The 19,211-nt window shown below is 35.0% G+C and overlaps 5 protein-coding genes and 1 long non-coding RNA gene across 19 annotated transcripts; 5 read left to right on the top strand and 1 right to left on the bottom strand.

Annotated features, from left to right (window-relative positions):
• Positions 1 to 79: 79 nt before the first annotated feature.
• Positions 80 to 2,548, top strand: LOC106642130 (uncharacterized). 3 transcript variants are annotated; one of them, XM_089592761.1, is made up of 7 exons: positions 80 to 143; positions 1,177 to 1,335; positions 1,444 to 1,524; positions 1,600 to 1,707; positions 1,777 to 2,063; positions 2,132 to 2,333; positions 2,409 to 2,548. In XM_089592761.1, the coding sequence occupies exons 2-7, from the start codon at positions 1,275 to 1,277 to the stop codon at positions 2,546 to 2,548; spliced, it is 879 nt and encodes a 292-aa protein (XP_089448887.1). In that variant the 5' UTR covers positions 80 to 143; positions 1,177 to 1,274. The 3 variants fall into 3 exon arrangements, with proteins under 3 accessions (XP_089448887.1, XP_023245647.2, XP_014212277.2); XM_023389879.2 differs by lacking the exon at positions 80 to 143 and having other exon boundaries at positions 1,051 to 1,335; XM_014356791.2 differs by lacking the exon at positions 80 to 143 and having other exon boundaries at positions 1,265 to 1,335; positions 1,418 to 1,524.
• A 56-nt stretch (positions 2,549 to 2,604) lies between these two features.
• LOC106642129 (tRNA-specific adenosine deaminase 1) lies at positions 2,605 to 4,068 on the top strand. Its single transcript, XM_014356789.2, has 3 exons — positions 2,605 to 3,266; positions 3,343 to 3,594; positions 3,671 to 4,068. Exons 1-3 carry the CDS (start codon positions 2,605 to 2,607, stop codon positions 3,957 to 3,959), a joined length of 1,203 nt encoding a protein of 400 aa, XP_014212275.2. The 3' UTR covers positions 3,960 to 4,068.
• Positions 4,069 to 5,881: 1,813 nt separating this feature from the next.
• On the top strand, positions 5,882 to 18,756 carry LOC111642982 (uncharacterized). 12 transcript variants are annotated; one of them, XM_089592681.1, is made up of 5 exons: positions 9,272 to 9,434; positions 12,268 to 12,390; positions 12,840 to 12,948; positions 13,200 to 13,424; positions 17,694 to 17,826. In XM_089592681.1, the coding sequence occupies exons 3-5, from the start codon at positions 12,867 to 12,869 to the stop codon at positions 17,759 to 17,761; spliced, it is 375 nt and encodes a 124-aa protein (XP_089448807.1). In that variant the 5' UTR covers positions 9,272 to 9,434; positions 12,268 to 12,390; positions 12,840 to 12,866; the 3' UTR covers positions 17,762 to 17,826. The 12 variants fall into 12 exon arrangements, with proteins under 12 accessions (XP_089448810.1, XP_089448807.1, XP_089448809.1 ...); XM_089592684.1 differs by lacking the exons at positions 9,272 to 9,434; positions 12,268 to 12,390 and adding an exon at positions 5,882 to 5,901; XM_089592683.1 differs by lacking the exon at positions 12,268 to 12,390.
• Positions 7,153 to 8,106, top strand: EMC4 (ER membrane protein complex subunit 4). The gene is made up of 3 exons (XM_014356804.2): positions 7,153 to 7,379; positions 7,506 to 7,777; positions 7,851 to 8,106. The coding sequence occupies exons 1-3, from the start codon at positions 7,324 to 7,326 to the stop codon at positions 8,045 to 8,047; spliced, it is 525 nt and encodes a 174-aa protein (XP_014212290.2). The 5' UTR covers positions 7,153 to 7,323; the 3' UTR covers positions 8,048 to 8,106.
• LOC149374492 (uncharacterized) lies at positions 8,113 to 9,088 on the bottom strand. The gene is made up of 3 exons (XR_016293074.1): positions 8,759 to 9,088; positions 8,309 to 8,362; positions 8,113 to 8,234 (listed from the first exon to the last, which is right to left on the bottom strand). It is a non-coding gene; the product is annotated as an uncharacterized LOC149374492 (long non-coding RNA).
• Positions 14,308 to 15,530, top strand: LOC106642116 (uncharacterized). Its single transcript, XM_014356770.2, has 2 exons — positions 14,308 to 14,814; positions 14,899 to 15,530. Exons 1-2 carry the CDS (start codon positions 14,319 to 14,321, stop codon positions 15,231 to 15,233), a joined length of 831 nt encoding a protein of 276 aa, XP_014212256.2. The 5' UTR covers positions 14,308 to 14,318; the 3' UTR covers positions 15,234 to 15,530.
• Positions 18,757 to 19,211: the final 455 nt, after the last annotated feature.

Raw genomic sequence — 19,211 nt, 5'->3', positions numbered from 1 at the left:
AAAATTCACGTATGTGCTTGATCGTTATTCAAGATTCAGTGACACAATACATATCATATACTTAAGTTAACTGTTGATCAAAACTATAAAGTCAAAGGGCTGTACTGCCTGTGCTTCCATACGTCAATGGTAAAAAGCTTAAGGTATTGTAATTTTTTTTCATGTGGTCGATTTTATAAGCCATATAAAATAAGTAGAATGTTTATACTTTTACATCTCGATTTTTGGATAAAAGACAAATTGTAAACTTGCCGCAGATAGCACAGAATACGTCAACTTCTTATTGTCTATCTAGTAGATCAGTTGCGGCTGGTTTATAGTTAATAAAGTGGCTCTACTGCAAGTAGTACGCAATAGTTATTTGGATCAGCGTCATCTAGCGTTGCGGATTTTTGAACTAAAAAGTGGCCCTAAACTTTTCATACAGAGCAATTGCGCTCAGAGCTATTTAGTCATTTATAAACCAGCCGCAACTTATGATAAAGCTATAAAATAAAAAAATAACAGTACATGTGTTCTTGGCGGCAAGTTAACAATCTATTTTTTACTCGAAAATTCATCTTCAAAAGTATAAATACACAGGAGGTCAATTTTTGATAGAAAATAGATTGTTAACTTGCCGCCAAAAACACATGTATCGTTATTTTTTCATTTTATAGCTTCTCTATGAGTTGCGGCTGGTTTATAATTGACTAAATGGCTCTAATCTGGATTGCTCAGATTGAGAATTTTAGAGGCCACTTTTCGCTCAAAAATGAAGACCGCTAGATGGCGCTGATCCAAATAATTACTACTATTTACAGTAGATTCATATAATCATTTATAAACCAGCCGCAACTAATGTTATAGATAGAAAATAAAAAGTTAAAATTTTCTGTGCTATTTGCGGCAAGTTTACAATATATTATATACGAAAATCGACCTCCAAAACTATAAATATTCTATATATTTTATTATAAAATTATAAAATAAAATTTTTAAATGGCTTATTGGCCAGGTGCATGTCATGCATGTCATGTTGTTACATTTAAACCTTTTACAACTGTTCTTGGCACCACATAGTTCATTTTCTTACATTAGTGTAACTGCAATTTCATAATATTTATACTATTTATGCGTATGTGATGATAACATCTGTAAATTTGACGAAATACTGTTATTCTTTCCTTAATTAAGCAAAAATGCACCTGGCAAATAAAATCGACCACATACCACTCCTGGCTCTGACCTCTGACGGCTCTGACTCTTATATCAGCGCTACTTATTATTGAAAAATGTCTGTTATGAAACAAACTGTTCAGTTACTGAGTGGATACGATATGCCACTTGTTGGAAGTAAGTTAATTTACAACGAAGATGTGTTATATTTTCTTTTTTCTTGATATAAAAACCTTTTTTTTGTAATAATTTTTTGAAGATCTTCTTAATTTATGAATTATCTAGTTGGAACGTACAAAATCAGAGGTTATGATACAATTAAACAAGTCGTCGATGTAAGTCTAGAAGCTGGTTTTCGGTCAATTGGTAAGAAAAAAATTATGATAAAATGCCTGTAAGTTTAGATTTTTTTTAAGTTGATACTAAAATTTTTGTGTGTAGATACTGCTGTTGTATATGGAAACGAAGAAGACATAGGTAATGCTCTGCAAGAACTACTACTAAAGTATAATTTGAAGAGAGAAGATATTTTTTTAATTAGTAAACTAGGTAATTATTAAAATATTGGACAACTTACAGCAGTTACAATTACTTATCTTAAATGTTCTTTATTTTTAGCTCCATCTGATAATGGTAATCCAGAAGCAATACGTAAATCTGTAGAAAACTCTTTGAGAGCTTTAAAAACAAATTATTTAGATTTGTATCTCATACATTGGCCTGGAGCTAGTAGAATTTTAGAACAATCACCAGAGAATCCTAAGCGTAGAATTGACACATGGACAACTTTGGTGGAACTTAAACAGAAGGGCTTTCTAAAATCAATCGGTGTTTCTAATTATACTGTTAAACATTTGGAACATTTGCTGGAAAACTGCAGGGGTGTCATTCCAGATGTCAATCAAGTAGATATTTTTTAGCTAGTTATAAACTAACTGAACTGAAAGTTTAACAGAGTTTAACAATATTCTAGGTTGAATGCCATCCACATTACAAACAAGAGGAGCTCATCAATGTTTGCAATAAAAAAGGTATTCATGTTCAAGCTTATTCTTCACTAGGAACTAGTAATGTCACTACACTACTAGAAGATCCTGTGGTAAAAGAAATTTCTTCCGAATTAAATGTTTCACCTGCAAGAGTCTTATTAAGATGGGCAGTACAGCAGGGTTTAGGTGAGTTTTCATTACAAATGATAGATATTAATTAATTCAAAAATGTTGAGTAAAACACTTTTTCTATATTTTCAGGGATCATACCAAAAGCTATTAAAAGTGAGCATATCAAAGATAACATCAAATTAGATTTTGAATTAAGCAAAGATCATATAAAAAAATTATCGAATTTACCTCAGAATAAATATGCTTGGGATCCAGATAATGTTGCTTAAACTATTGAAACAATTGTAATTTCAATTCAATTGCTCTATATTTACTAATTAAAACTATGATTAATTTGGAAGACAAAGTGGCAAAGTTGTGTTTAGATAAATATGACTCTTTGAAAAAAACCGGTAAGCCTACAGAAACGGAATGGACAGTTTTGTCAGGTGTAGTGTTGCAAAGTTCTTCACAAGAATTGAATGTTGTGAGTTTATGTACTGGTACAAAATGCCTCAGCGGTGCGGAATTAAAAAATACTAAATATAAGGAACATGGTAACAGATTAAGCGATTCTCATGCTGAAATACTTGCAAGAAGAGCATTTCTACGATATTTATACAATCAAATTGAATTAACTTTAGATGATAAAAACAGTGATATATTTTTTATAACGAATGGCCGAATAAAATTAAAAGATGTATCTTTCCACTTTTTTTCAAGTCAGACTCCTTGTGGTGATTGTTCTATAATTCCGAAACAGAAAGAACCAGCTGATTTAGAGATTTCACGTAAAAAGATTAAGTTAGAATATAGTTATTCATTAGATTTCATAGTTGGATTAGAAATAATCGATATTCATAGAACTGGGGCTAAGTGTATAAAGAATGATGAAAGACAGGATCCTCATAAAGATGGAGTGCATTATCATACAGTTGGTCCTTTGAGAACGAAACCAGGCAGAGGAGATAGAACTTTGAGTTTATCGTGTTCTGACAAAATTGCAAAGTCAGTATAACAGTCAAGTAGAAAATAATCTTTCTCTAGCGGGTCTATTCAATTACAAACTATTGAATGTTTATAGATGGAATTTACTGGGAGTACAAGGAGCACTTTTGTCTTTGATGATCCCATCAATAAAATTTGAAAGCATAGTTATTGGTGGAGATTGTCCATATTTGCTCGAATCTATGCAGCGTGGATTATGTAAAAGATTCTCACCTGATCAAACAGCTCCAATAATCCAGCAGTCAAAACTAGCTTTTGCACACAAAAAAGGAAAGTTGAGAATCAGACCGTGCCCTTCAAGTATTATCTGGTGTGCAGTCTCGGAGCAGTGAGTACTAATGAATTTAAAGTCACTGTGTAAGAAAATATTATGAACATCAACAAGTACTAAGCTTGTTTTTTAGGCCAATTGAAATAGCGGTAGATGGCTACAAGCAAGGAGCAACAAAGAAAAAAAAAAAAAACTGCAGTCTTTTAGCAAGCAGAAAGGAAATTTTTAAAACATTCCTAAGGGTTTACAACAAATATATTTATGATAAGAAAATTCCACAGCATCCAAAAAAAGCAATGTATCATCACTACAAGCAGTATTCTACAACTTATCAAAATTTATGGAAAGATGTACGAACAAAAATAATTCCAACTTGGCCTGTAAAGCCTTTATATTTACAAGAATGCATATCTTTTTTATAAAAAATTTTATCCAAGAGCTTTTTGCCGCAAGATTTATATTTATCTTTATAAAAATATATATTATTTTGTATGAAAAAAGTATACAATAAATTGTTGTTCACTTATATAACTTTTTTTTACTTCTTGGTTCACGTAAAATTTTTAATTTTTTAAATTACATGTAGCATTTTATATTATTGTTTTTCGTTTTTCAAAGTTCCTTACGATTCTCTTTTAAATTTATATACACGTAGGTGTCCTCGAAAATATCGATACAATATCGAAGATCGAACAGTAAGTAACGTAAAACGTAACTCATTCCTCATTCGCATAACTTGCGGTTGCATGTGCGTGTCACCATACCATCACTTGACTTGACAAGGGGTGTTCTACGTAACTTTACAGCCTCTGATTTTATCATTCTGGTAAAGAGAGCACGGTGTAAGATGTACGTGAAGTTATGTGCAGTAATTAAAGTAATTACTACTAAGTAATGCCATATGATCGATTTTTTTAAACCATATGAATATCTCTATTTTTAGAGGTCGACTTTTGAAAGAAAAATAGATTGTAAACTTGCCGCAAACAGCACAAACCACGTCAACTTCTTATTATCTATCTATAAGATTAGATGCGGCTGGTTTGTAATTATCAAAGTGACTTTGCTGTAAATAGCAATAGTTATTTGGATCAGCGCCATCTAGCGGTCTTAATTTTTTGGCCAAAAGTGGCCTCTAAAATTCTCAATCAGAGCAATCAGGATTAGAGCCATTTAGTCAATTATAAACCAGCCGCAACTTATAACAATGCTATAAAATGAAAAAATAACATTACGTGTGTTTTTGGCGGCAAGTTAACAATCGATTTTCTATCAAAAATTGACCTCCTGTGTATTTATACTTTTGAAGATGAATTTTCGAGTAAGAGATAGATTGTTAACTTGCCGCCAAAAACACATGTATCGTTATTTTTTTATTTTGTAGCTACAAGATGAGTTGCGGCTGGTTTATAATTGACTAAATGGCTCTAATCCTGATTGCTCTGATTGAGAATTTTAGAGGCCACTTTTGACCAAAAAATAAAGACCGCTAGATGGCGCTGATCCAAAATAATTATTGCTACTTACAGTAAAATCACTTTATTAGTTATAAACCAGCCGCAAATAATCTTATAAATAGACGATAAATAGTTGACATTTTTTGTGCTACTTGCGGCAAGTTTCTACATCAATATACTACATATCTTATATGGCTCATAAAATCGACAATATTTACAAAATTACAATACTCTTGACCTTTTACCATTAACTCATATAAGCACAAATTAATCAGTCCAAAAGAGACAACCGAAGAAAAAAGGCCTGAAAAAGAAGCACAGTCACACGAAAAGTGATCAGAGAAGGTTGGGTTCTTTGTTTACTGATAACACTTAAAATTTACATCTCTGTAATAAATGTATTTTTCAATTAGTGAGATCCGATGCTCCATTCCTAGGAGACTCTTCGTGTGGCTGCCTCTTTTTAAGACCTTTTTTCTTCAGTTGTCTCTTTTCGACTGATTAATTTATGTGTATATTTGATCGTTATTCAAGATTTCTGTAACACAAATTTTGATATGTACATATTATATAAGTTAACTGTTTATTGGAAATCTAAAGTTGAAGGGCTGTTCTTTCATTAGTTAATGGTAAAAGGTCAAGAGTATTGTAATTTTATAAATATTGTCGATTTTATAAGCCATATAAGATAAGTAGAATATTGATAGCTTTGGAGGTCGATTTTTAGGTAAAAGATAAATTGTAAAGCAATTTAAATTAAGTGAGATCCAATGCTCCATTTTTAGGAGACTCTTCCTGTGTAACTGAACTTCTTTTTTAAACTTTTTTTCTTTAGTTGTCTCTTTTGGACTTATTACTTTACGTATCTATTTAATCATTGTTCAAGATTTCTGTAACACAAATCTTGGTATGTACATATTATATAAGTTAGCTGTTTATTTAAACTAGAAAGTTAAAGGGCTGTGCTTCCGCGAGTTAATGATAAAAGGTCTAAAGTATTTTAATTTTGTAAATATGGTAGATTTTATGAGCCGTATAAGATAAGTGGAATATTTATACTTTTTAGGGTCTATTTACAGGTAAAAGACATATTGTAAGCTTGCCGCAAGTAGCACAAAAAATGTCAACTATTTATCGTCTATTTATAAGATTATTTGCGGCTGGTTTATAACTAATAAAGTGATTTTACTGTAAGTAGCAATAATTATTTTGGATCAGCGCCATCTAGCGGTCTTTATTTTTTGGTCAAAAGTGGCCTCTAAAATTCTCAATCAGAGCAATCAGGATTAGAGCCATTTAGTCAATTATAAACCAGCCGCAACTCATCTTGTAGCTACAAAATAAAAAAATAACGATACATGTGTTTTTGGCGGCAAGTTAACAATCTATCTCTTACTCGAAAATTCATCTTCAAAAGTATAAATACACAGGAGGTCAATTTTTGATAGAAAATAGATTGTTAACTTGCCGCCAAAAACACACGTAATGTTATTTTTTCATTTTATAGCATTGTTATGAGTTGTGGCTGGTTTATAATTGACTAAATGGCTCTAATCCTGATTGCTCTGATTGAGAATTTTAGAGGCCACTTTTGGCCAAAAAATTAAGACCGCTAGATGGCGCTGATCCAAATAACTATTGCTATTTACAGCAAAGTCACTTTGATAATTACAAACCAGCCGCAAATAATCTTATAGATAGATAATAAGAAGTTGACGTGGTTTGTGCTGTTTGCGGCAAGTTTACAATCTATTTTTCTTTCAAAAGTCGACCTCTAAAAATAGAGATATTCATATGGTTTAAAAAAATCGATCATATGGCATTACTTAGTAGTAATTACTTTAATTACTGCACATAACTTCACGTACATCTTACACCGTGCTCTCTTTACCAGAATGATAAAATCAGAGGCTTTCAAGTTACGTAGGTCGTGGTGGTAACGCCGCTTGGGGTGTTTTCCGCAATCGTCGGCACCAGCAAGTAATTTAAATTTGCGCTCTATACGTTACCGTCAGGTCAGTAAGTCAACAAATATATTCCGTAATCTGCAAGTTAAAACAGCAGACGACGTGAAAGTCGAGAAAAAAGTGAAGATTTCATCGCCGTTGACTGTCGTCTGCTATTTTAACTGGCCAGATTACGGAACAGAGCGCCAGTTAATTCAAGGTAGTTAACTTATTGACCTGATGGTAGCGTAGAGCGCAACCTTAAATTACTTGCTGGTGACGATTGCGGAAAACACCCAAGTTGACTGTTGACACACTACTGACACTTCATTTGTTTACATATCATATAGTTGTGATTATTTAAGGTTGATATATTATTTGTCATGGCTTCATCAAAAGGCTCAAAGCGATTGAAATGGGCACTTGATTTTTCTCACAAGTAAGTCTTTTTTATGAACTATATTAAAAAGTATAACCTATACGATTTTAGATATAAACAAACGATTCTGTATGAATTTCTTAATGTGTGTGGCTCATGGGAAAATAAACATTTTTCAATGTTTAGAAATAAACTGGAAAAAAACGTAGACATAGCACCGCCACCAGGATACATGCATGGAGTTGCCCAAGCTTACAGCACAGATCATTCCAGGGATTCAAATTCAAATCATTTGATAATGAAAAAGTCGTGGGACTTGGCAATCGGGCCTCTTAAACAAGTGCCCATGAATCTTTTTATCATGTATATGGCTGGAAATTCTATATCGATATTTCCTATCATGATGGTTGGAATGTTTCTTATCAGGCCAGTCAAAGCATTATTCACGCTCCAACAAAGTATGCAAACTATTAACTATTTCGTTTAATTTTTCGAATATTTAATATTAATCTGTTTAAAATTTTAATGCAGCTTTTAAAGTTATCGAAGGAACAAATGCATTTGGTCAAAAGTTTGTATTTGGCTTGGGTCAAGTTGTGAACATAATGCTAGCTCTCTATAAATGTCAATCAATGGGTCTCTTACCAACTCATGCATCCGATTGGCTTGCGTTTGTAGAACCTCAAACCAGTCTCGAATATTCTGGTGGTGGTTTCTCATACTTGTAATGTTCTTGTTGGTTTACATAAATGAACTCGTGATAAAAGAAAATAAAATATTCTTTAATGTTTGTTTTGATGTTTATTTTATAAAAATATGTTTAAATTACACACAAAAATTTTATTTTTTTTTGTTATCATCAACGTATTCTTTTATTCTTTCAATAATTTTTGATGGTTCATCAACTCGTGGTATCTAAAAAAAAAGTACATGATTAAGTTAGTGACATTCCATGCATTGGTATAAACGTATCTTGAAAATTCCTTTACCTCATAATTTTGGCTCAGATACATGCCGGTGTATATACCAAGACTGAATGTTATCTAAGATAATGGAAAATAAGTTATTTCATTTCAAAATATCAATTGAATTTCACTGTTGTTTCTCAGTTTTGATGTTTTTCTCACAGATAAGCATAATTTAGATATATTTAATTCAAAAATAGTTTCAATTATAACGTTTATTATAAGTCTTTCGACAGTGTTGTACATCAAACAATAAATATAGGTCATGTGACAGATTGCCAAATAATGAGTTAAAAATTGAGATGCGGTTAGGATACATGAACACATCACCAACTTCTTGATGAGTATAAAAATAAATAACTCAATCGTACAAGAACTTGATTTATTGACACTGAAGTTAAACCAAAAAGCTGATAGAATGGATTTCAGCCTTATTTTTACAAATTTCATTGACTATTTACAGGTATGACTTACCAAAAATTTGATCATGGCTATCCAAAACGGTAGAGAGCATAACAAAACGAACGGAGCTGTTATAATGCCTGATGCAGTTGTAGTAGTGCCCATCTCACGTAAACAGTGTCAACACATGCATATTGCAAACGTGTACAATTTTATAATAAATGCGCGTCTGCGTACTTATAACTTGAGAATTTTGAGCTTCAAATTTCAAAATATTTAAGACAGATTTAACAATGATCGATTAGAAATTTAATTTACGAAAAATGAAACCAACGACAGGAAAATTTGAATGACAAGAACGAATCGATTTCCATTTTCATGTATACATGCACAGTTACATCGTATTGAGTGAAGTTGCACAAAACACCTAATATACCTGTATAATGTAAATACACAGAGTGGTAATACAATTACTACTAGTAATGAAATTGCTAATAATCAACGACAGCAATTAATTAGAATTAAAAGCAATCATCCTAAGTTATATTTGTAAAAGCCCCTTCTGTAGAGCTTACTTATTCCATTAAGTCACCGCCTCCTCTATACACAGAGGCTCGATCTCTTTATATTCCACTCCCACTCCTTTTCCACGCCTGTGTTTGCCATTGCCACATGCCACTTACCAGAATTCAACACTTGCTGCCTTGCTCTCAGCCTCTGTTTTAACAGCCGTACAAGTACTTATTGAGTAAGTAGTGAGTACGGAAAAATACTTAAATACAATTCAGATTTTGGAAATTCGGAGTACAGCAGAGTGTGTGACGTGTTGTGTTGCATCGACGCGTGAGTTTAAGGTATACACCTCAGGTAAAACTGTGAATGGTGCATACATTTTGGATCATTTCGGAGTTTTGGAGCAGAACGGATGATGAGATTCGTTCACCTTACAATCCAGGGACGGTCGGGGACGGTGTGAGCGAGTCGGAGACGAAAGTGAACAAGTGCTCTTCTCCGATCGTCCCTGATCGTCCCTGACCGTACGCGATGCGCAGTTGTACACGTTAGGTTAGATTAATGCTGTATGTAAACAATAGTTTGTAAATAAAGAATTTAAAGAAGTGCAAATACAAACAAGTTTGTTTACTTTTTGCATTAATCTAACCTAACGTGTACAACTGCGCATCGCGTACGGTCAGGGACGATCGCGGACGATCGGAGAAGACAGCGATGGGATATAGTTCCGGCCAGATTTGGGAATTCTCTAGGACCCAACCTCTCTGACGTGGGAAATCACTAGATCAAAAAAAATTAGTACCAAAGGTGACGCGCGAGATTCAAATAAGGTCCAATAACACAAGCATCCATCATCTGATGACCCGGGGCGCTTACTGGCCACTCTGTTAAATAAATAATTATTGATGACACAAGCACCTATCACCTTTTGACCCGGGGCGCTTACTGGCCACTCTTTTAAATAAACAATCATTAATAAATAACACAAGCGCCTATCACCTAATGACCCGGGGCGCTTACTGTCCACTCTGTTAAATAAATAATTATTAATAAATAACACAAGCGCCTATCACCTATTGACCCAGGGCGCCTACTAGCCACTCTTTTATATAAATAATTATTAATAACACCAGCGCCTATCACCTTTTGACCCGGGGCGCTTACTGGCAACTCTGTTAAATAAATTATTATTAGTAAATAACACAAGCGCCTATCACCTGATGACCCGGGGCGCTTACTGGCCACTCTTTTAAATAAATAATTATTAATAACACAAGCGCCTATCACCTAATGACCCGGGGCGCTTACTAGCTACTATTGAATAATAAATTATCAAGTAATTACAAGAGCGCCAATTAAAAAGATCTTTATCGTACTAAATAGGCAATCAAAATTGTGATATAATTAATATGTTATCGATCAACTTTTTATCATTTAATAGTGTTGCAAACAAGTGTCCGGGATCCTCAGAAAGAAGGTGCTTGACATACTTATGATAAATTATTTATTTACTAGATTTGCAATTAGCGCCCCAGGTAATACGGTGATAGGCGCTTGTGTTATTTATTAATAATTATTTATTTAACAGAGTGGCCAGTAAGCGCCCTGGGTCATCAGGTGATAGGCGCTTGTGTTATTTACTAATAATTATTTATTTAACAGAGTGGACAGTAAGCGCCCTGGGTCATCAGGTGATAGGCGCTTGTGTTATTAATAATTATTTATTTAAAAGAGTGGCCAGTAAGCGCCCCGGGTCATCAGGTGATAGGCGCTTGTGTTATTTACTAATAATTATTTATTTAACAGAGTGGCCAGTAAGCGCCCCGGGTCATCAGGTGATAGGCGCTTGTGTTATTTACTAATAATTATTTATTTAACAGAGTGGCCAGTAAGCGCCCTGGGTCATCAGGTGATAGGCGCTTGTGTTATTTACTAATAATTATTTATTTAACAGAGTGGACAGTAAGCGCCCCGGGTCATTAGGTGAACGGCGCTTGTGTTATTTATTAATGATTGTTTATTTAAAAGAGTGGCCAGTAAGCGCCCCGGGTCATCAGGTGATAGGCGCTTGTGTTATTTATTAATAATTGTTTATTTAAAAGAGTGGCCAGTAAGCGCCCCGGGTCATCAGGTGATAGGCGCTTGTGTTATTAATAATTATTTATTTAAAAGAGTGGCCAGTAAGCGCCCCGGGTCATCAGGTGATAGGCGCTTGTGTTGTTAATAATTATTTATTTAACAGAGTGGACAGTAAGCGCCCCGGGTCATTAGGTGAACGGCGCTTGTGTTATTTATTAATGATTGTTTATTTAAAAGAGTGGCCAGTAAGCGCCCCGGGTCAAAAGGTGATAGGTGCTTGTGTCATCAATAATTATTTATTTAACAGAGTGGCCAGTAAGCGCCCCGGGTCATCAGATGATGGATGCTTGTGTTATTGGACCTTATTTGAATCTCGCGCGTCACCTTTGGTACTAATTTTTTTTTGATCTAGTGATTTCCCACGTCAGAGAGGTTGGGTCCTAGAGAATTCCCAAATCTGGCCGGAACTATATCCCATCGCTGGGAGAAGAGCACTTGTTCACTTTCGTCTCCGACTCGCTCACACCGTCCCCGACCGTCCCTGGATTGTAAGGTGAACGAATCTTATGATAATTTGACAAACATAAACAGACAAGCATATAGTAGGTTTGTTCAAGCCAATTCTCGGTGAGACTCGGAGAGACTCCGGGAGCCTCCGAGAATGGAATGAACAAGTGTTCTTCTTCGAGTGTCTCCGAGAGACTCTGACTGTCCCCGAGAATGTATGTATGCACACGTTATAGGTCAGATAAATTAAAACCCTATGTAGATTCACTCTAACACTAAGACATTCTGTTTACTTTTTGTACTTATCTAACCTAACGTGTACATATACATTCTCGGGGACAGTCAGAGACGTGTCAGAGTTCAGAGTCTCTCGGGGACTCGAAGAAGAACACTTGTTCATTACATTCTCGGAGGCTCCCAGCCCAGAGTCTATCCGAGTCTCACCAAGAATAAAGAATTGACTTGAACAAACCTTCTGAAAGAAGGGCCGTGCTCCTGTATATGCGTGTAATGTGGATGCGTGTTTGTGCGTATAAGCGTCCCAGAGAAGTCACAAGAGATAATAGTTAAAGAACGTCCAGGATACTTGACTTGTTTCGTGAACGGTAATGGGTTTAATGTTTGTTGCTTTTGTACGTTATACTACCTACATCTACTTGTATCACCTATACATAATACGTAAATTATGGCATATTTACAGCCGTTTGTCGCACATATATCACATAACCGCAAGTGGCGAACGTATATGCAATGTTTTTATTGCAAAATACGCTTATAAGCATCAATTTGAACTAACTCTCTAATAAACTCGTGTTAATGCTTGCCTGCATGTATATGACGTATATCTGTACCAATATTTTACATGCATACAACATTTCGTGATTCTATTTTTAAATTTCATACGCTACAGAGTGATCAAACTGTTGCTTCTTGAAAAAATCGTCGTTAAAGCGTCACTTTTAATCTAAAATACACGTACCTAATTCTTAAGAATGCTAAAAAAAGAGACGAAAGAAAAGGAAAAAGACACCTTTGTGCGTATATCTCCTTACAGATCATTGTGCTTGCCCGATTATCACAGATGCCATACATTCTGGTTCGCGGTAACCTCGCGTCCTATAGTCACAGGTATCCTTGGAGAGTCCTCGTTTCTGGCCTAAAAGGTATTATATCATCCCCATAATATCCACGTATACTCTGTTTACAATTTTTTCCACATATCCTTTTGTTTGTGTGTGTACCATAGCTTGCATTTTGTTTACTTGTTCGTTTGCATTTTTTTCCTCTATTTTGACTAACATGTTAAACACCACATTACCATCACTTCATCGAGTTTTGCATTTTTCTTGACTTTACATTTTACATGATGGTATTCCACATCAGTGTGATATATTTTCTCGATTATTGCTTACAGCAGTGGACATCGAGCAATTGAGTCGGTTCGCTTCAGGCGGCTTTTGCGACGATTCGACGATCGTCTACCTGCAACATCCGTGCGTCATTCTGACGGCACTCGAGGTCCTGGGCTACAAGGTCGTCGCCTCCTCGAGCACAAGTGTCAAGCAGGATTACAATGAGTACATGTGGACTATGAGAAAGGATTTTTCCGAGCCTGAGCCCGAATCTGTTATCAAAACAGGTGAGAATATTTGTTTTCTTTTCTCTATAGCCCTTCAATGTATGTAACCCAAGATTAGTTTGTTTTTTTGTTACGAATTCGTGAGATTGATAGTGATGCTGCGAACATTCGCGTTTTTATGTTTTCTCTGTTACACATACTTACATGTACACTTGAAGGGAACAGGGTAACTAATTAATTAAGTATTTCTAATCACGATATGCGATACATCGAAAAGTCGGACGATGTGTAATGTGACGTAAACATAACCTCTTGACCATTGTAACTAACGTAAATGACGTCACAAGTCAAAACTACCAAACTACACGACATGACGACATCTGCGGATCTGCGAGATCGAGATAAGTTATAGGTATAGGTACTTACTTAAGTACGTATATCATAAAAAAAAGTTTCACCGAACTTATTTCATACAACACATACAGGTATTGATCATACGTGTACGCTTGTATTCACACTATTCTCATAAACGTTACGTTATTGCTTAAAACTATAGATCTATTCCAAGTATCCATTAGCACTCATCATTAATCGATGTGAAATTGTCCATCAAAGTAGTTACAAAAAATCATCAGGTGTAGTGGCAGATCGTATTACCTTTCTTACAACATACAGTAAGAGAAAAAGTTTGATGGTGTTAATAATGGTGCGTTACGTGGATCCGCTCATTTCCCACTAGGTTATGGAATGTGGGAAAAAAAACACTTAACGCAAAAAGTAACTGTTTTGATATGAACGAGCTGCGTGGGACTGTAGGTACATTTAAACGTTTTGTTCTTCTTATACTCGTAAGTGTTTGCGAGAGAGTAAATTGTGCTCGAACGAATAAAAGTTCCGCTGTGACGCGCTGCAACTAAGACTACTGCCTACAATTGTCGACGTACCTACTTCAAAATGGTGAAGAAAAAGGGAATCGTTTGGAATTACTTCACGAAAAAGATATACGGAGCGCAAGTAACAGCCTTTTGCAATTTTTGCGACCAATCGTACATTCAAAATGCCACTCGCATGGAAAAACACATTGTGCGCTGTCCCAAGTGCCCGGATGACGTGAAGCATGCGTTTTTAAAAGCCGTGAGAACCAAAAAAGCCAATTCGGTGATGGCCCTGAGACTAGCTGGTAACTGGTCATTGCCCACAGTAACAAAACAGAACAACACGAGGCAAAACTTTACCGAGGTCAATTTACCGGAATGGAAGTATAATGAGGATGATGCTCCAGTCAACGATGGTACGAGGAATGCTAATGAAGTTGAGGACTCCAAGGATTGGAATAAGAACTTGTCAGTGCAAGATGAACAGAATGAGTATGTGATACCTCATGTAAACTGGGAACCTAATAATGACGATGAAGGTAGTAGTAATCACATAGTGGAACAAAACACAGAAGGTAATTGTTGACTTAACGCTTTATATATTTAATGAACTTGTAAAATTGATAGAATTTGTTGACTTAAAGTTTTATATTATTTAGAGCAAATTGAGGATGAACCAGAAGTCACTTATACCAGAAGAGTTCGCTCAAACAGGAGATCCTTACAACCGCCTGTACGTACGACATCTAATTCTGCAGTACAGAACAAAATCCAGCATGAGCAGTATTTGGAAAAACGTGCCTTAAGGCGTGTAGCGGAAATAGAACTGCAGCACAAGACTTTAGAGTATGAAAAGTTGAAATGGGAATTTGAAAATCAAAAAACTCAATCTGAAGCTCGCTGGATACATGAGTGTCGCATGATGCAACTCAAAGAACTGCATCAGCAGCAATTAACAGGGCAAATTCATAGCAAGCCCACAACTGAAAAGTAGTTAACATAGAGTGTAAATAAATGATTTCTTATACTTTGCAAGTTTGGCAGCACTTGTAAATGTTTACATTCATCTCAAATTCGTGCATCAATGTACTTGGGAAATGTTTAATTTGAAACTCACTTAATCATTTACATTTCATATAAATATTTTTTTAATCATAGACTTATAGCTATTTAAAACTTAGTTTAAGATTTGTAAAAAAAATATTTTGAGATTGTAGGGTTTAGTTTCTATAGTCATAAAAACAAAGTTCTCTCAGCAACCAATAAAATAAGATACATAAGACTGTTAACCAAGAATAATATCCTATTACAACGTTGTTGATAAATATTTAATTTCAAGTATAGTTTTAGAATAAGATATGAAATAAATTTTATACAAATGTACTTTTTTACTGGAAAATACAATTGATACGATATATTTGTGTTATTGCATTATTTTAACACCTATAAACATGATGAAACTAGAAACATGAGTAACATGAAAATCATCCATAATTATTTTTTGTATCAACATGAAACAACCAACAACATAAGAAAACTTTTCGTTTTAGAGCTTAAAGACAACGAGGTCTGAACTTCACGCAGTAAACTGTAACCGAGCTTAGAAAAATGTCGGATACCGAGAATAAGATGACAGAAAAATTAGCACAAATTATTAGTAGTGAAAGCTACTATTACATTGCTGTGAAAGGCTCTCCTTTTGCGGTCGACTGTGCTGTCTTTGGCTTGACGAGTGCCGAAGTTTTGGCCCTTTCTAAAAGATTCCCTCCCACGGGAGCTGAAATTGTTAATGGCATTGTCATCAAAGGTTGAAAAAAAAAAAAAAAAAAAAAAAAAAAAACAATTATCCTTTCCTTTATAATATGGTGAACAATAAGGTTTATAAATTGGTAACAATTTTAGGGTCACCACTATGCGTCATAAATACTCTGTCCGAGCTGGGCTACAGAGTCGTTTGCAGCACTGGTGAGGCAGAAATTTTGTGGACTCTCCAGAGAGAAGTTTAGCCAGAAATACATCCTCTGCACCTGTCGTTAAGAGATCTTAATTCGTTGTACAACGTCGTCCCACCCTGCAGGGCGTCGAAACCAATGTATCGTGAAATGTCGCTTTTATCGTTATACAAAAGAAAACGGTGAAATCGCCGAAAATATTCATGTTTAGTCGATCCTCTTTGTAATTTTTAACTCTTATATTTATATTTTGTATTCCGAAAAATCTTATAAAATTGAATTTTTACACAGTATGTATCCATCGTTTTGTATACATTTTGTATGTACTTTACAACGGTAGCATTTTAAAAAATGATACATTTTTGAGGACCAAGTCTTATTACACTTTTATTCCAATACATAGTATAACAAAAAATGATCATCAATACAACAATGGACTGGAAAATTTTTATAATAATAATATAAGGTGCGTTAGATTTTAGACATTGTACCCGGTACTATAAAACTTTGTATTTGCTTCACATGGATAGAATATTTTTGATAATTTTACCCCTCTTTTTTATCAAGATTTTTCTTTGTTTACTTGAATACGGGATATTTATTCATAAGATGTTTTACCGTGCACATAAGCTCGTAATACTTTTTAGATTAAATGTAATGTTAATTGAAAAAAGAGTGATTTATAAATCAAAGATATTTACGTAGCTAATATTATTTTAATATATACAAATATAATATATGCATACACTCATAAGTAATTTATACACATACATTATATATATTTAAAAGTTACTAGAAATCAAGTTAACATTTTAAATCAAACGGAAATTGTGCAATAATTGTTGCATAGTACAAAATGGTAAATTATAGTTTTGTTTCAATATGCATTCAGAGAAATATTTTCCTCGATATTTTGTCTGCAACTGATGATACATTATACCATACTTACACCTAAAATGATTTTTATTAAAACTGCTTCTGATGAACGTTTTGTTTTTACTTGTATCTGTGGAATCGCGGCTTAGGTACTGTTATTGTGTACTTAAATAATTAATAAAAAAAAAATAAAGTAGCGTGTTTGTGAACCGACTCAGAAAAAATAAGCAAACCAAAAAATGAATGTAACGTTTTTAACTCGATGCCTTAAACAAGAAACTCGTTTTGATGTTTTACCGTTTATAAAATTGTATGTTAACAAACTGTCCATCATATTTTATGAAAGAAAACTTTTACCGTTTCGTAAACTTGTAATAAAAGAAAAAAAGGAAAAAAACCTTACTTACTCTATATCTTTATGACTTAAACCGAATTTTGTGTAATGTATACAATGTTTCATGTTATCAGTTGTTGTAATGATATAAAAAAAATTGTCTAAATGTTAAAGTTTTTTTCACTTATTGTACATTGTTTCTCTCCCGTTCACGTATCCCAACAAACAACACGAAAAAGAAAAAAAAAAAAAAATACAAGTTTCTACTTATTACAAATATACGTGGGTATAGTGAATTTCAGATACCTAAACTCTTTCGCACATGGATTCGAAAGAGCATCAGCACCGAGAGACTTGTAATTGCGTTCACGGAGGTTCCACAAGCCAAACATTAGATGAATTAGAATTTGAACGTGGTATATGGCATGCAGGTCAGTGTACATAAATAAAAAATAAATAATCATTCATCAGCTACTTCAAAATTTTATGTTAATCGAAAACAAGTAATAACAGTCATCACCTGTTTTCGTTGCTACTTTTTTCTTTTACTTTTCAAGATGTCATTTATGACTTTAATTAAAAACAAAACGAATAGTAACAGTCATTAAATTTTTTACTCTTAGTCTCCAATCTGCTTTTTGTTATTTTTTGTGGTCGGTTTTTATCCCCCATCATCACAGTTATTCGCCAAGACAATGTTTGCTTAGCTTGTTAATCGAAAAGCAGCTATATCCCCTTTGATTTCCTCCGAAATTGTATATACCCTTCCAACCGATTGTCCACGCACTACTTATATACATATATACCTTCAACTCAAAACGCACTGATCCGCAGCTCAAACGGGCGACATATCCAGAGTCCGGGATTTCTTGGGCAAGGGCGTGTGCGCGGACGTGCTCGATTCGGCGGGCTACACGTCCTTGCACTACGCGGCCCGCAACGGCCACTCGAACGTCTGCCAGGAGCTGTTGAGCCACGGAGCCGACCCAAACACCAGGACCCGGTCCGCTCGAGCGACACCTTTGCAACGAGCTGCGGTGCAAGGGCACCTGGACGTCGTGAAGATTCTGCTCCAGGCAGGGGCCGACCCGAATGTCCAGGACGACGACGGGTACACGGCTATGCATCGGGCTGCCATTGCCGGGGATTCGGCCGCGTGCGGGATTTTGCGGCCCATCACTGATGCGACTCTCAAGGACAAGAACGGGCGGACCGTCGAGGATTTTGTGTCACGGGGATTTTCCAAGGAATAATGATTTCATCGTGGGAGTTCTGTGGAAGTTTTGCTTTTTTGTACTCTAAATTGAGGATTCGCGGAGACAAATGCAACTATTTTGATCAAACGTGAAAATCAAAAGGAATCTTTTTTCTTTGTGTTATCTCCATGAAAAACAAAAAAAATATGCACGATCCACATCTCGCTGTTACTTCCACCCTAAACAATATCTTGGTTCCCTTGAATGTTTGTATGCAAGTGCATTACCAGCATTTATACTTTTTCGAAAAGTCGGTATCTTTTGCATCGTACAAGTATTCTTGCATTCAGACTTTTTTTGATATTTAAAATACTTACCTACGGTGCTCATAATGGTCGTATCACGGCATTGAAGTTAACGAGTAAGAAAAGGTGGTATTCTTATACCTTCAGCAAAGTCGAGAGAGACAGAGAGTTCGAGCTTTGAGAAACGGACAAAAGCACGTTGCGCAAGTCGAAAAAACGTCAATAAGATGGGTGTACCAATGAGTGCAGGAACCCGCACTTAATTGGTAGGTATAACATTTGCCTTGCCTCGTCGTCATTGCCATCATT

Source organism: Copidosoma floridanum, unplaced genomic scaffold, assembly GCF_036245765.1.
Source record: "Copidosoma floridanum isolate Cflo_tuat_1 unplaced genomic scaffold, Cflo_Japanese_pri ptg000019l, whole genome shotgun sequence".
Lineage (NCBI taxonomy): Eukaryota > Metazoa > Arthropoda > Insecta > Hymenoptera > Encyrtidae > Copidosoma > Copidosoma floridanum.
Note: the sequence above shows the minus strand (reverse complement) of the source record. Positions and strands in the feature narration are given on the sequence as shown.

Excerpts from the sequence above, each read along its gene's own strand:
- LOC106642130 (XM_089592761.1), top strand. The coding sequence starts at position 1,275 with ATGTCTGTTATGAAACAAACTGTTCAGTTACTGAGTGGATACGATATG. Across the intron at positions 1,336-1,443 it reads CGATATGCCACTTGTTGGAA|TTGGAACGTACAAAATCAGA; the intron begins GTAAGTTAATTT and ends TGAATTATCTAG. Across the intron at positions 2,334-2,408 it reads GGCAGTACAGCAGGGTTTAG|GGATCATACCAAAAGCTATT; the intron begins GTGAGTTTTCAT and ends CTATATTTTCAG.
- LOC106642129 (XM_014356789.2), top strand. The coding sequence starts at position 2,605 with ATGATTAATTTGGAAGACAAAGTGGCAAAGTTGTGTTTAGATAAATAT. Across the intron at positions 3,267-3,342 it reads TGTTCTGACAAAATTGCAAA|ATGGAATTTACTGGGAGTAC; the intron begins GTCAGTATAACA and ends GAATGTTTATAG. Across the intron at positions 3,595-3,670 it reads TGGTGTGCAGTCTCGGAGCA|GCCAATTGAAATAGCGGTAG; the intron begins GTGAGTACTAAT and ends CTTGTTTTTTAG.
- EMC4 (XM_014356804.2), top strand. The coding sequence starts at position 7,324 with ATGGCTTCATCAAAAGGCTCAAAGCGATTGAAATGGGCACTTGATTTT. Across the intron at positions 7,380-7,505 it reads GCACTTGATTTTTCTCACAA|AAATAAACTGGAAAAAAACG; the intron begins GTAAGTCTTTTT and ends TTCAATGTTTAG. Across the intron at positions 7,778-7,850 it reads ATTATTCACGCTCCAACAAA|CTTTTAAAGTTATCGAAGGA; the intron begins GTATGCAAACTA and ends ATTTTAATGCAG.
- LOC106642116 (XM_014356770.2), top strand. The coding sequence starts at position 14,319 with ATGGTGAAGAAAAAGGGAATCGTTTGGAATTACTTCACGAAAAAGATA. Across the intron at positions 14,815-14,898 it reads AGTGGAACAAAACACAGAAG|AGCAAATTGAGGATGAACCA; the intron begins GTAATTGTTGAC and ends TATATTATTTAG.
- LOC111642982 (XM_089592677.1), top strand. The coding sequence starts at position 17,724 with ATGGATTCGAAAGAGCATCAGCACCGAGAGACTTGTAATTGCGTTCAC. Across the intron at positions 17,833-18,235 it reads ACGTGGTATATGGCATGCAG|CTCAAACGGGCGACATATCC; the intron begins GTCAGTGTACAT and ends ACTGATCCGCAG.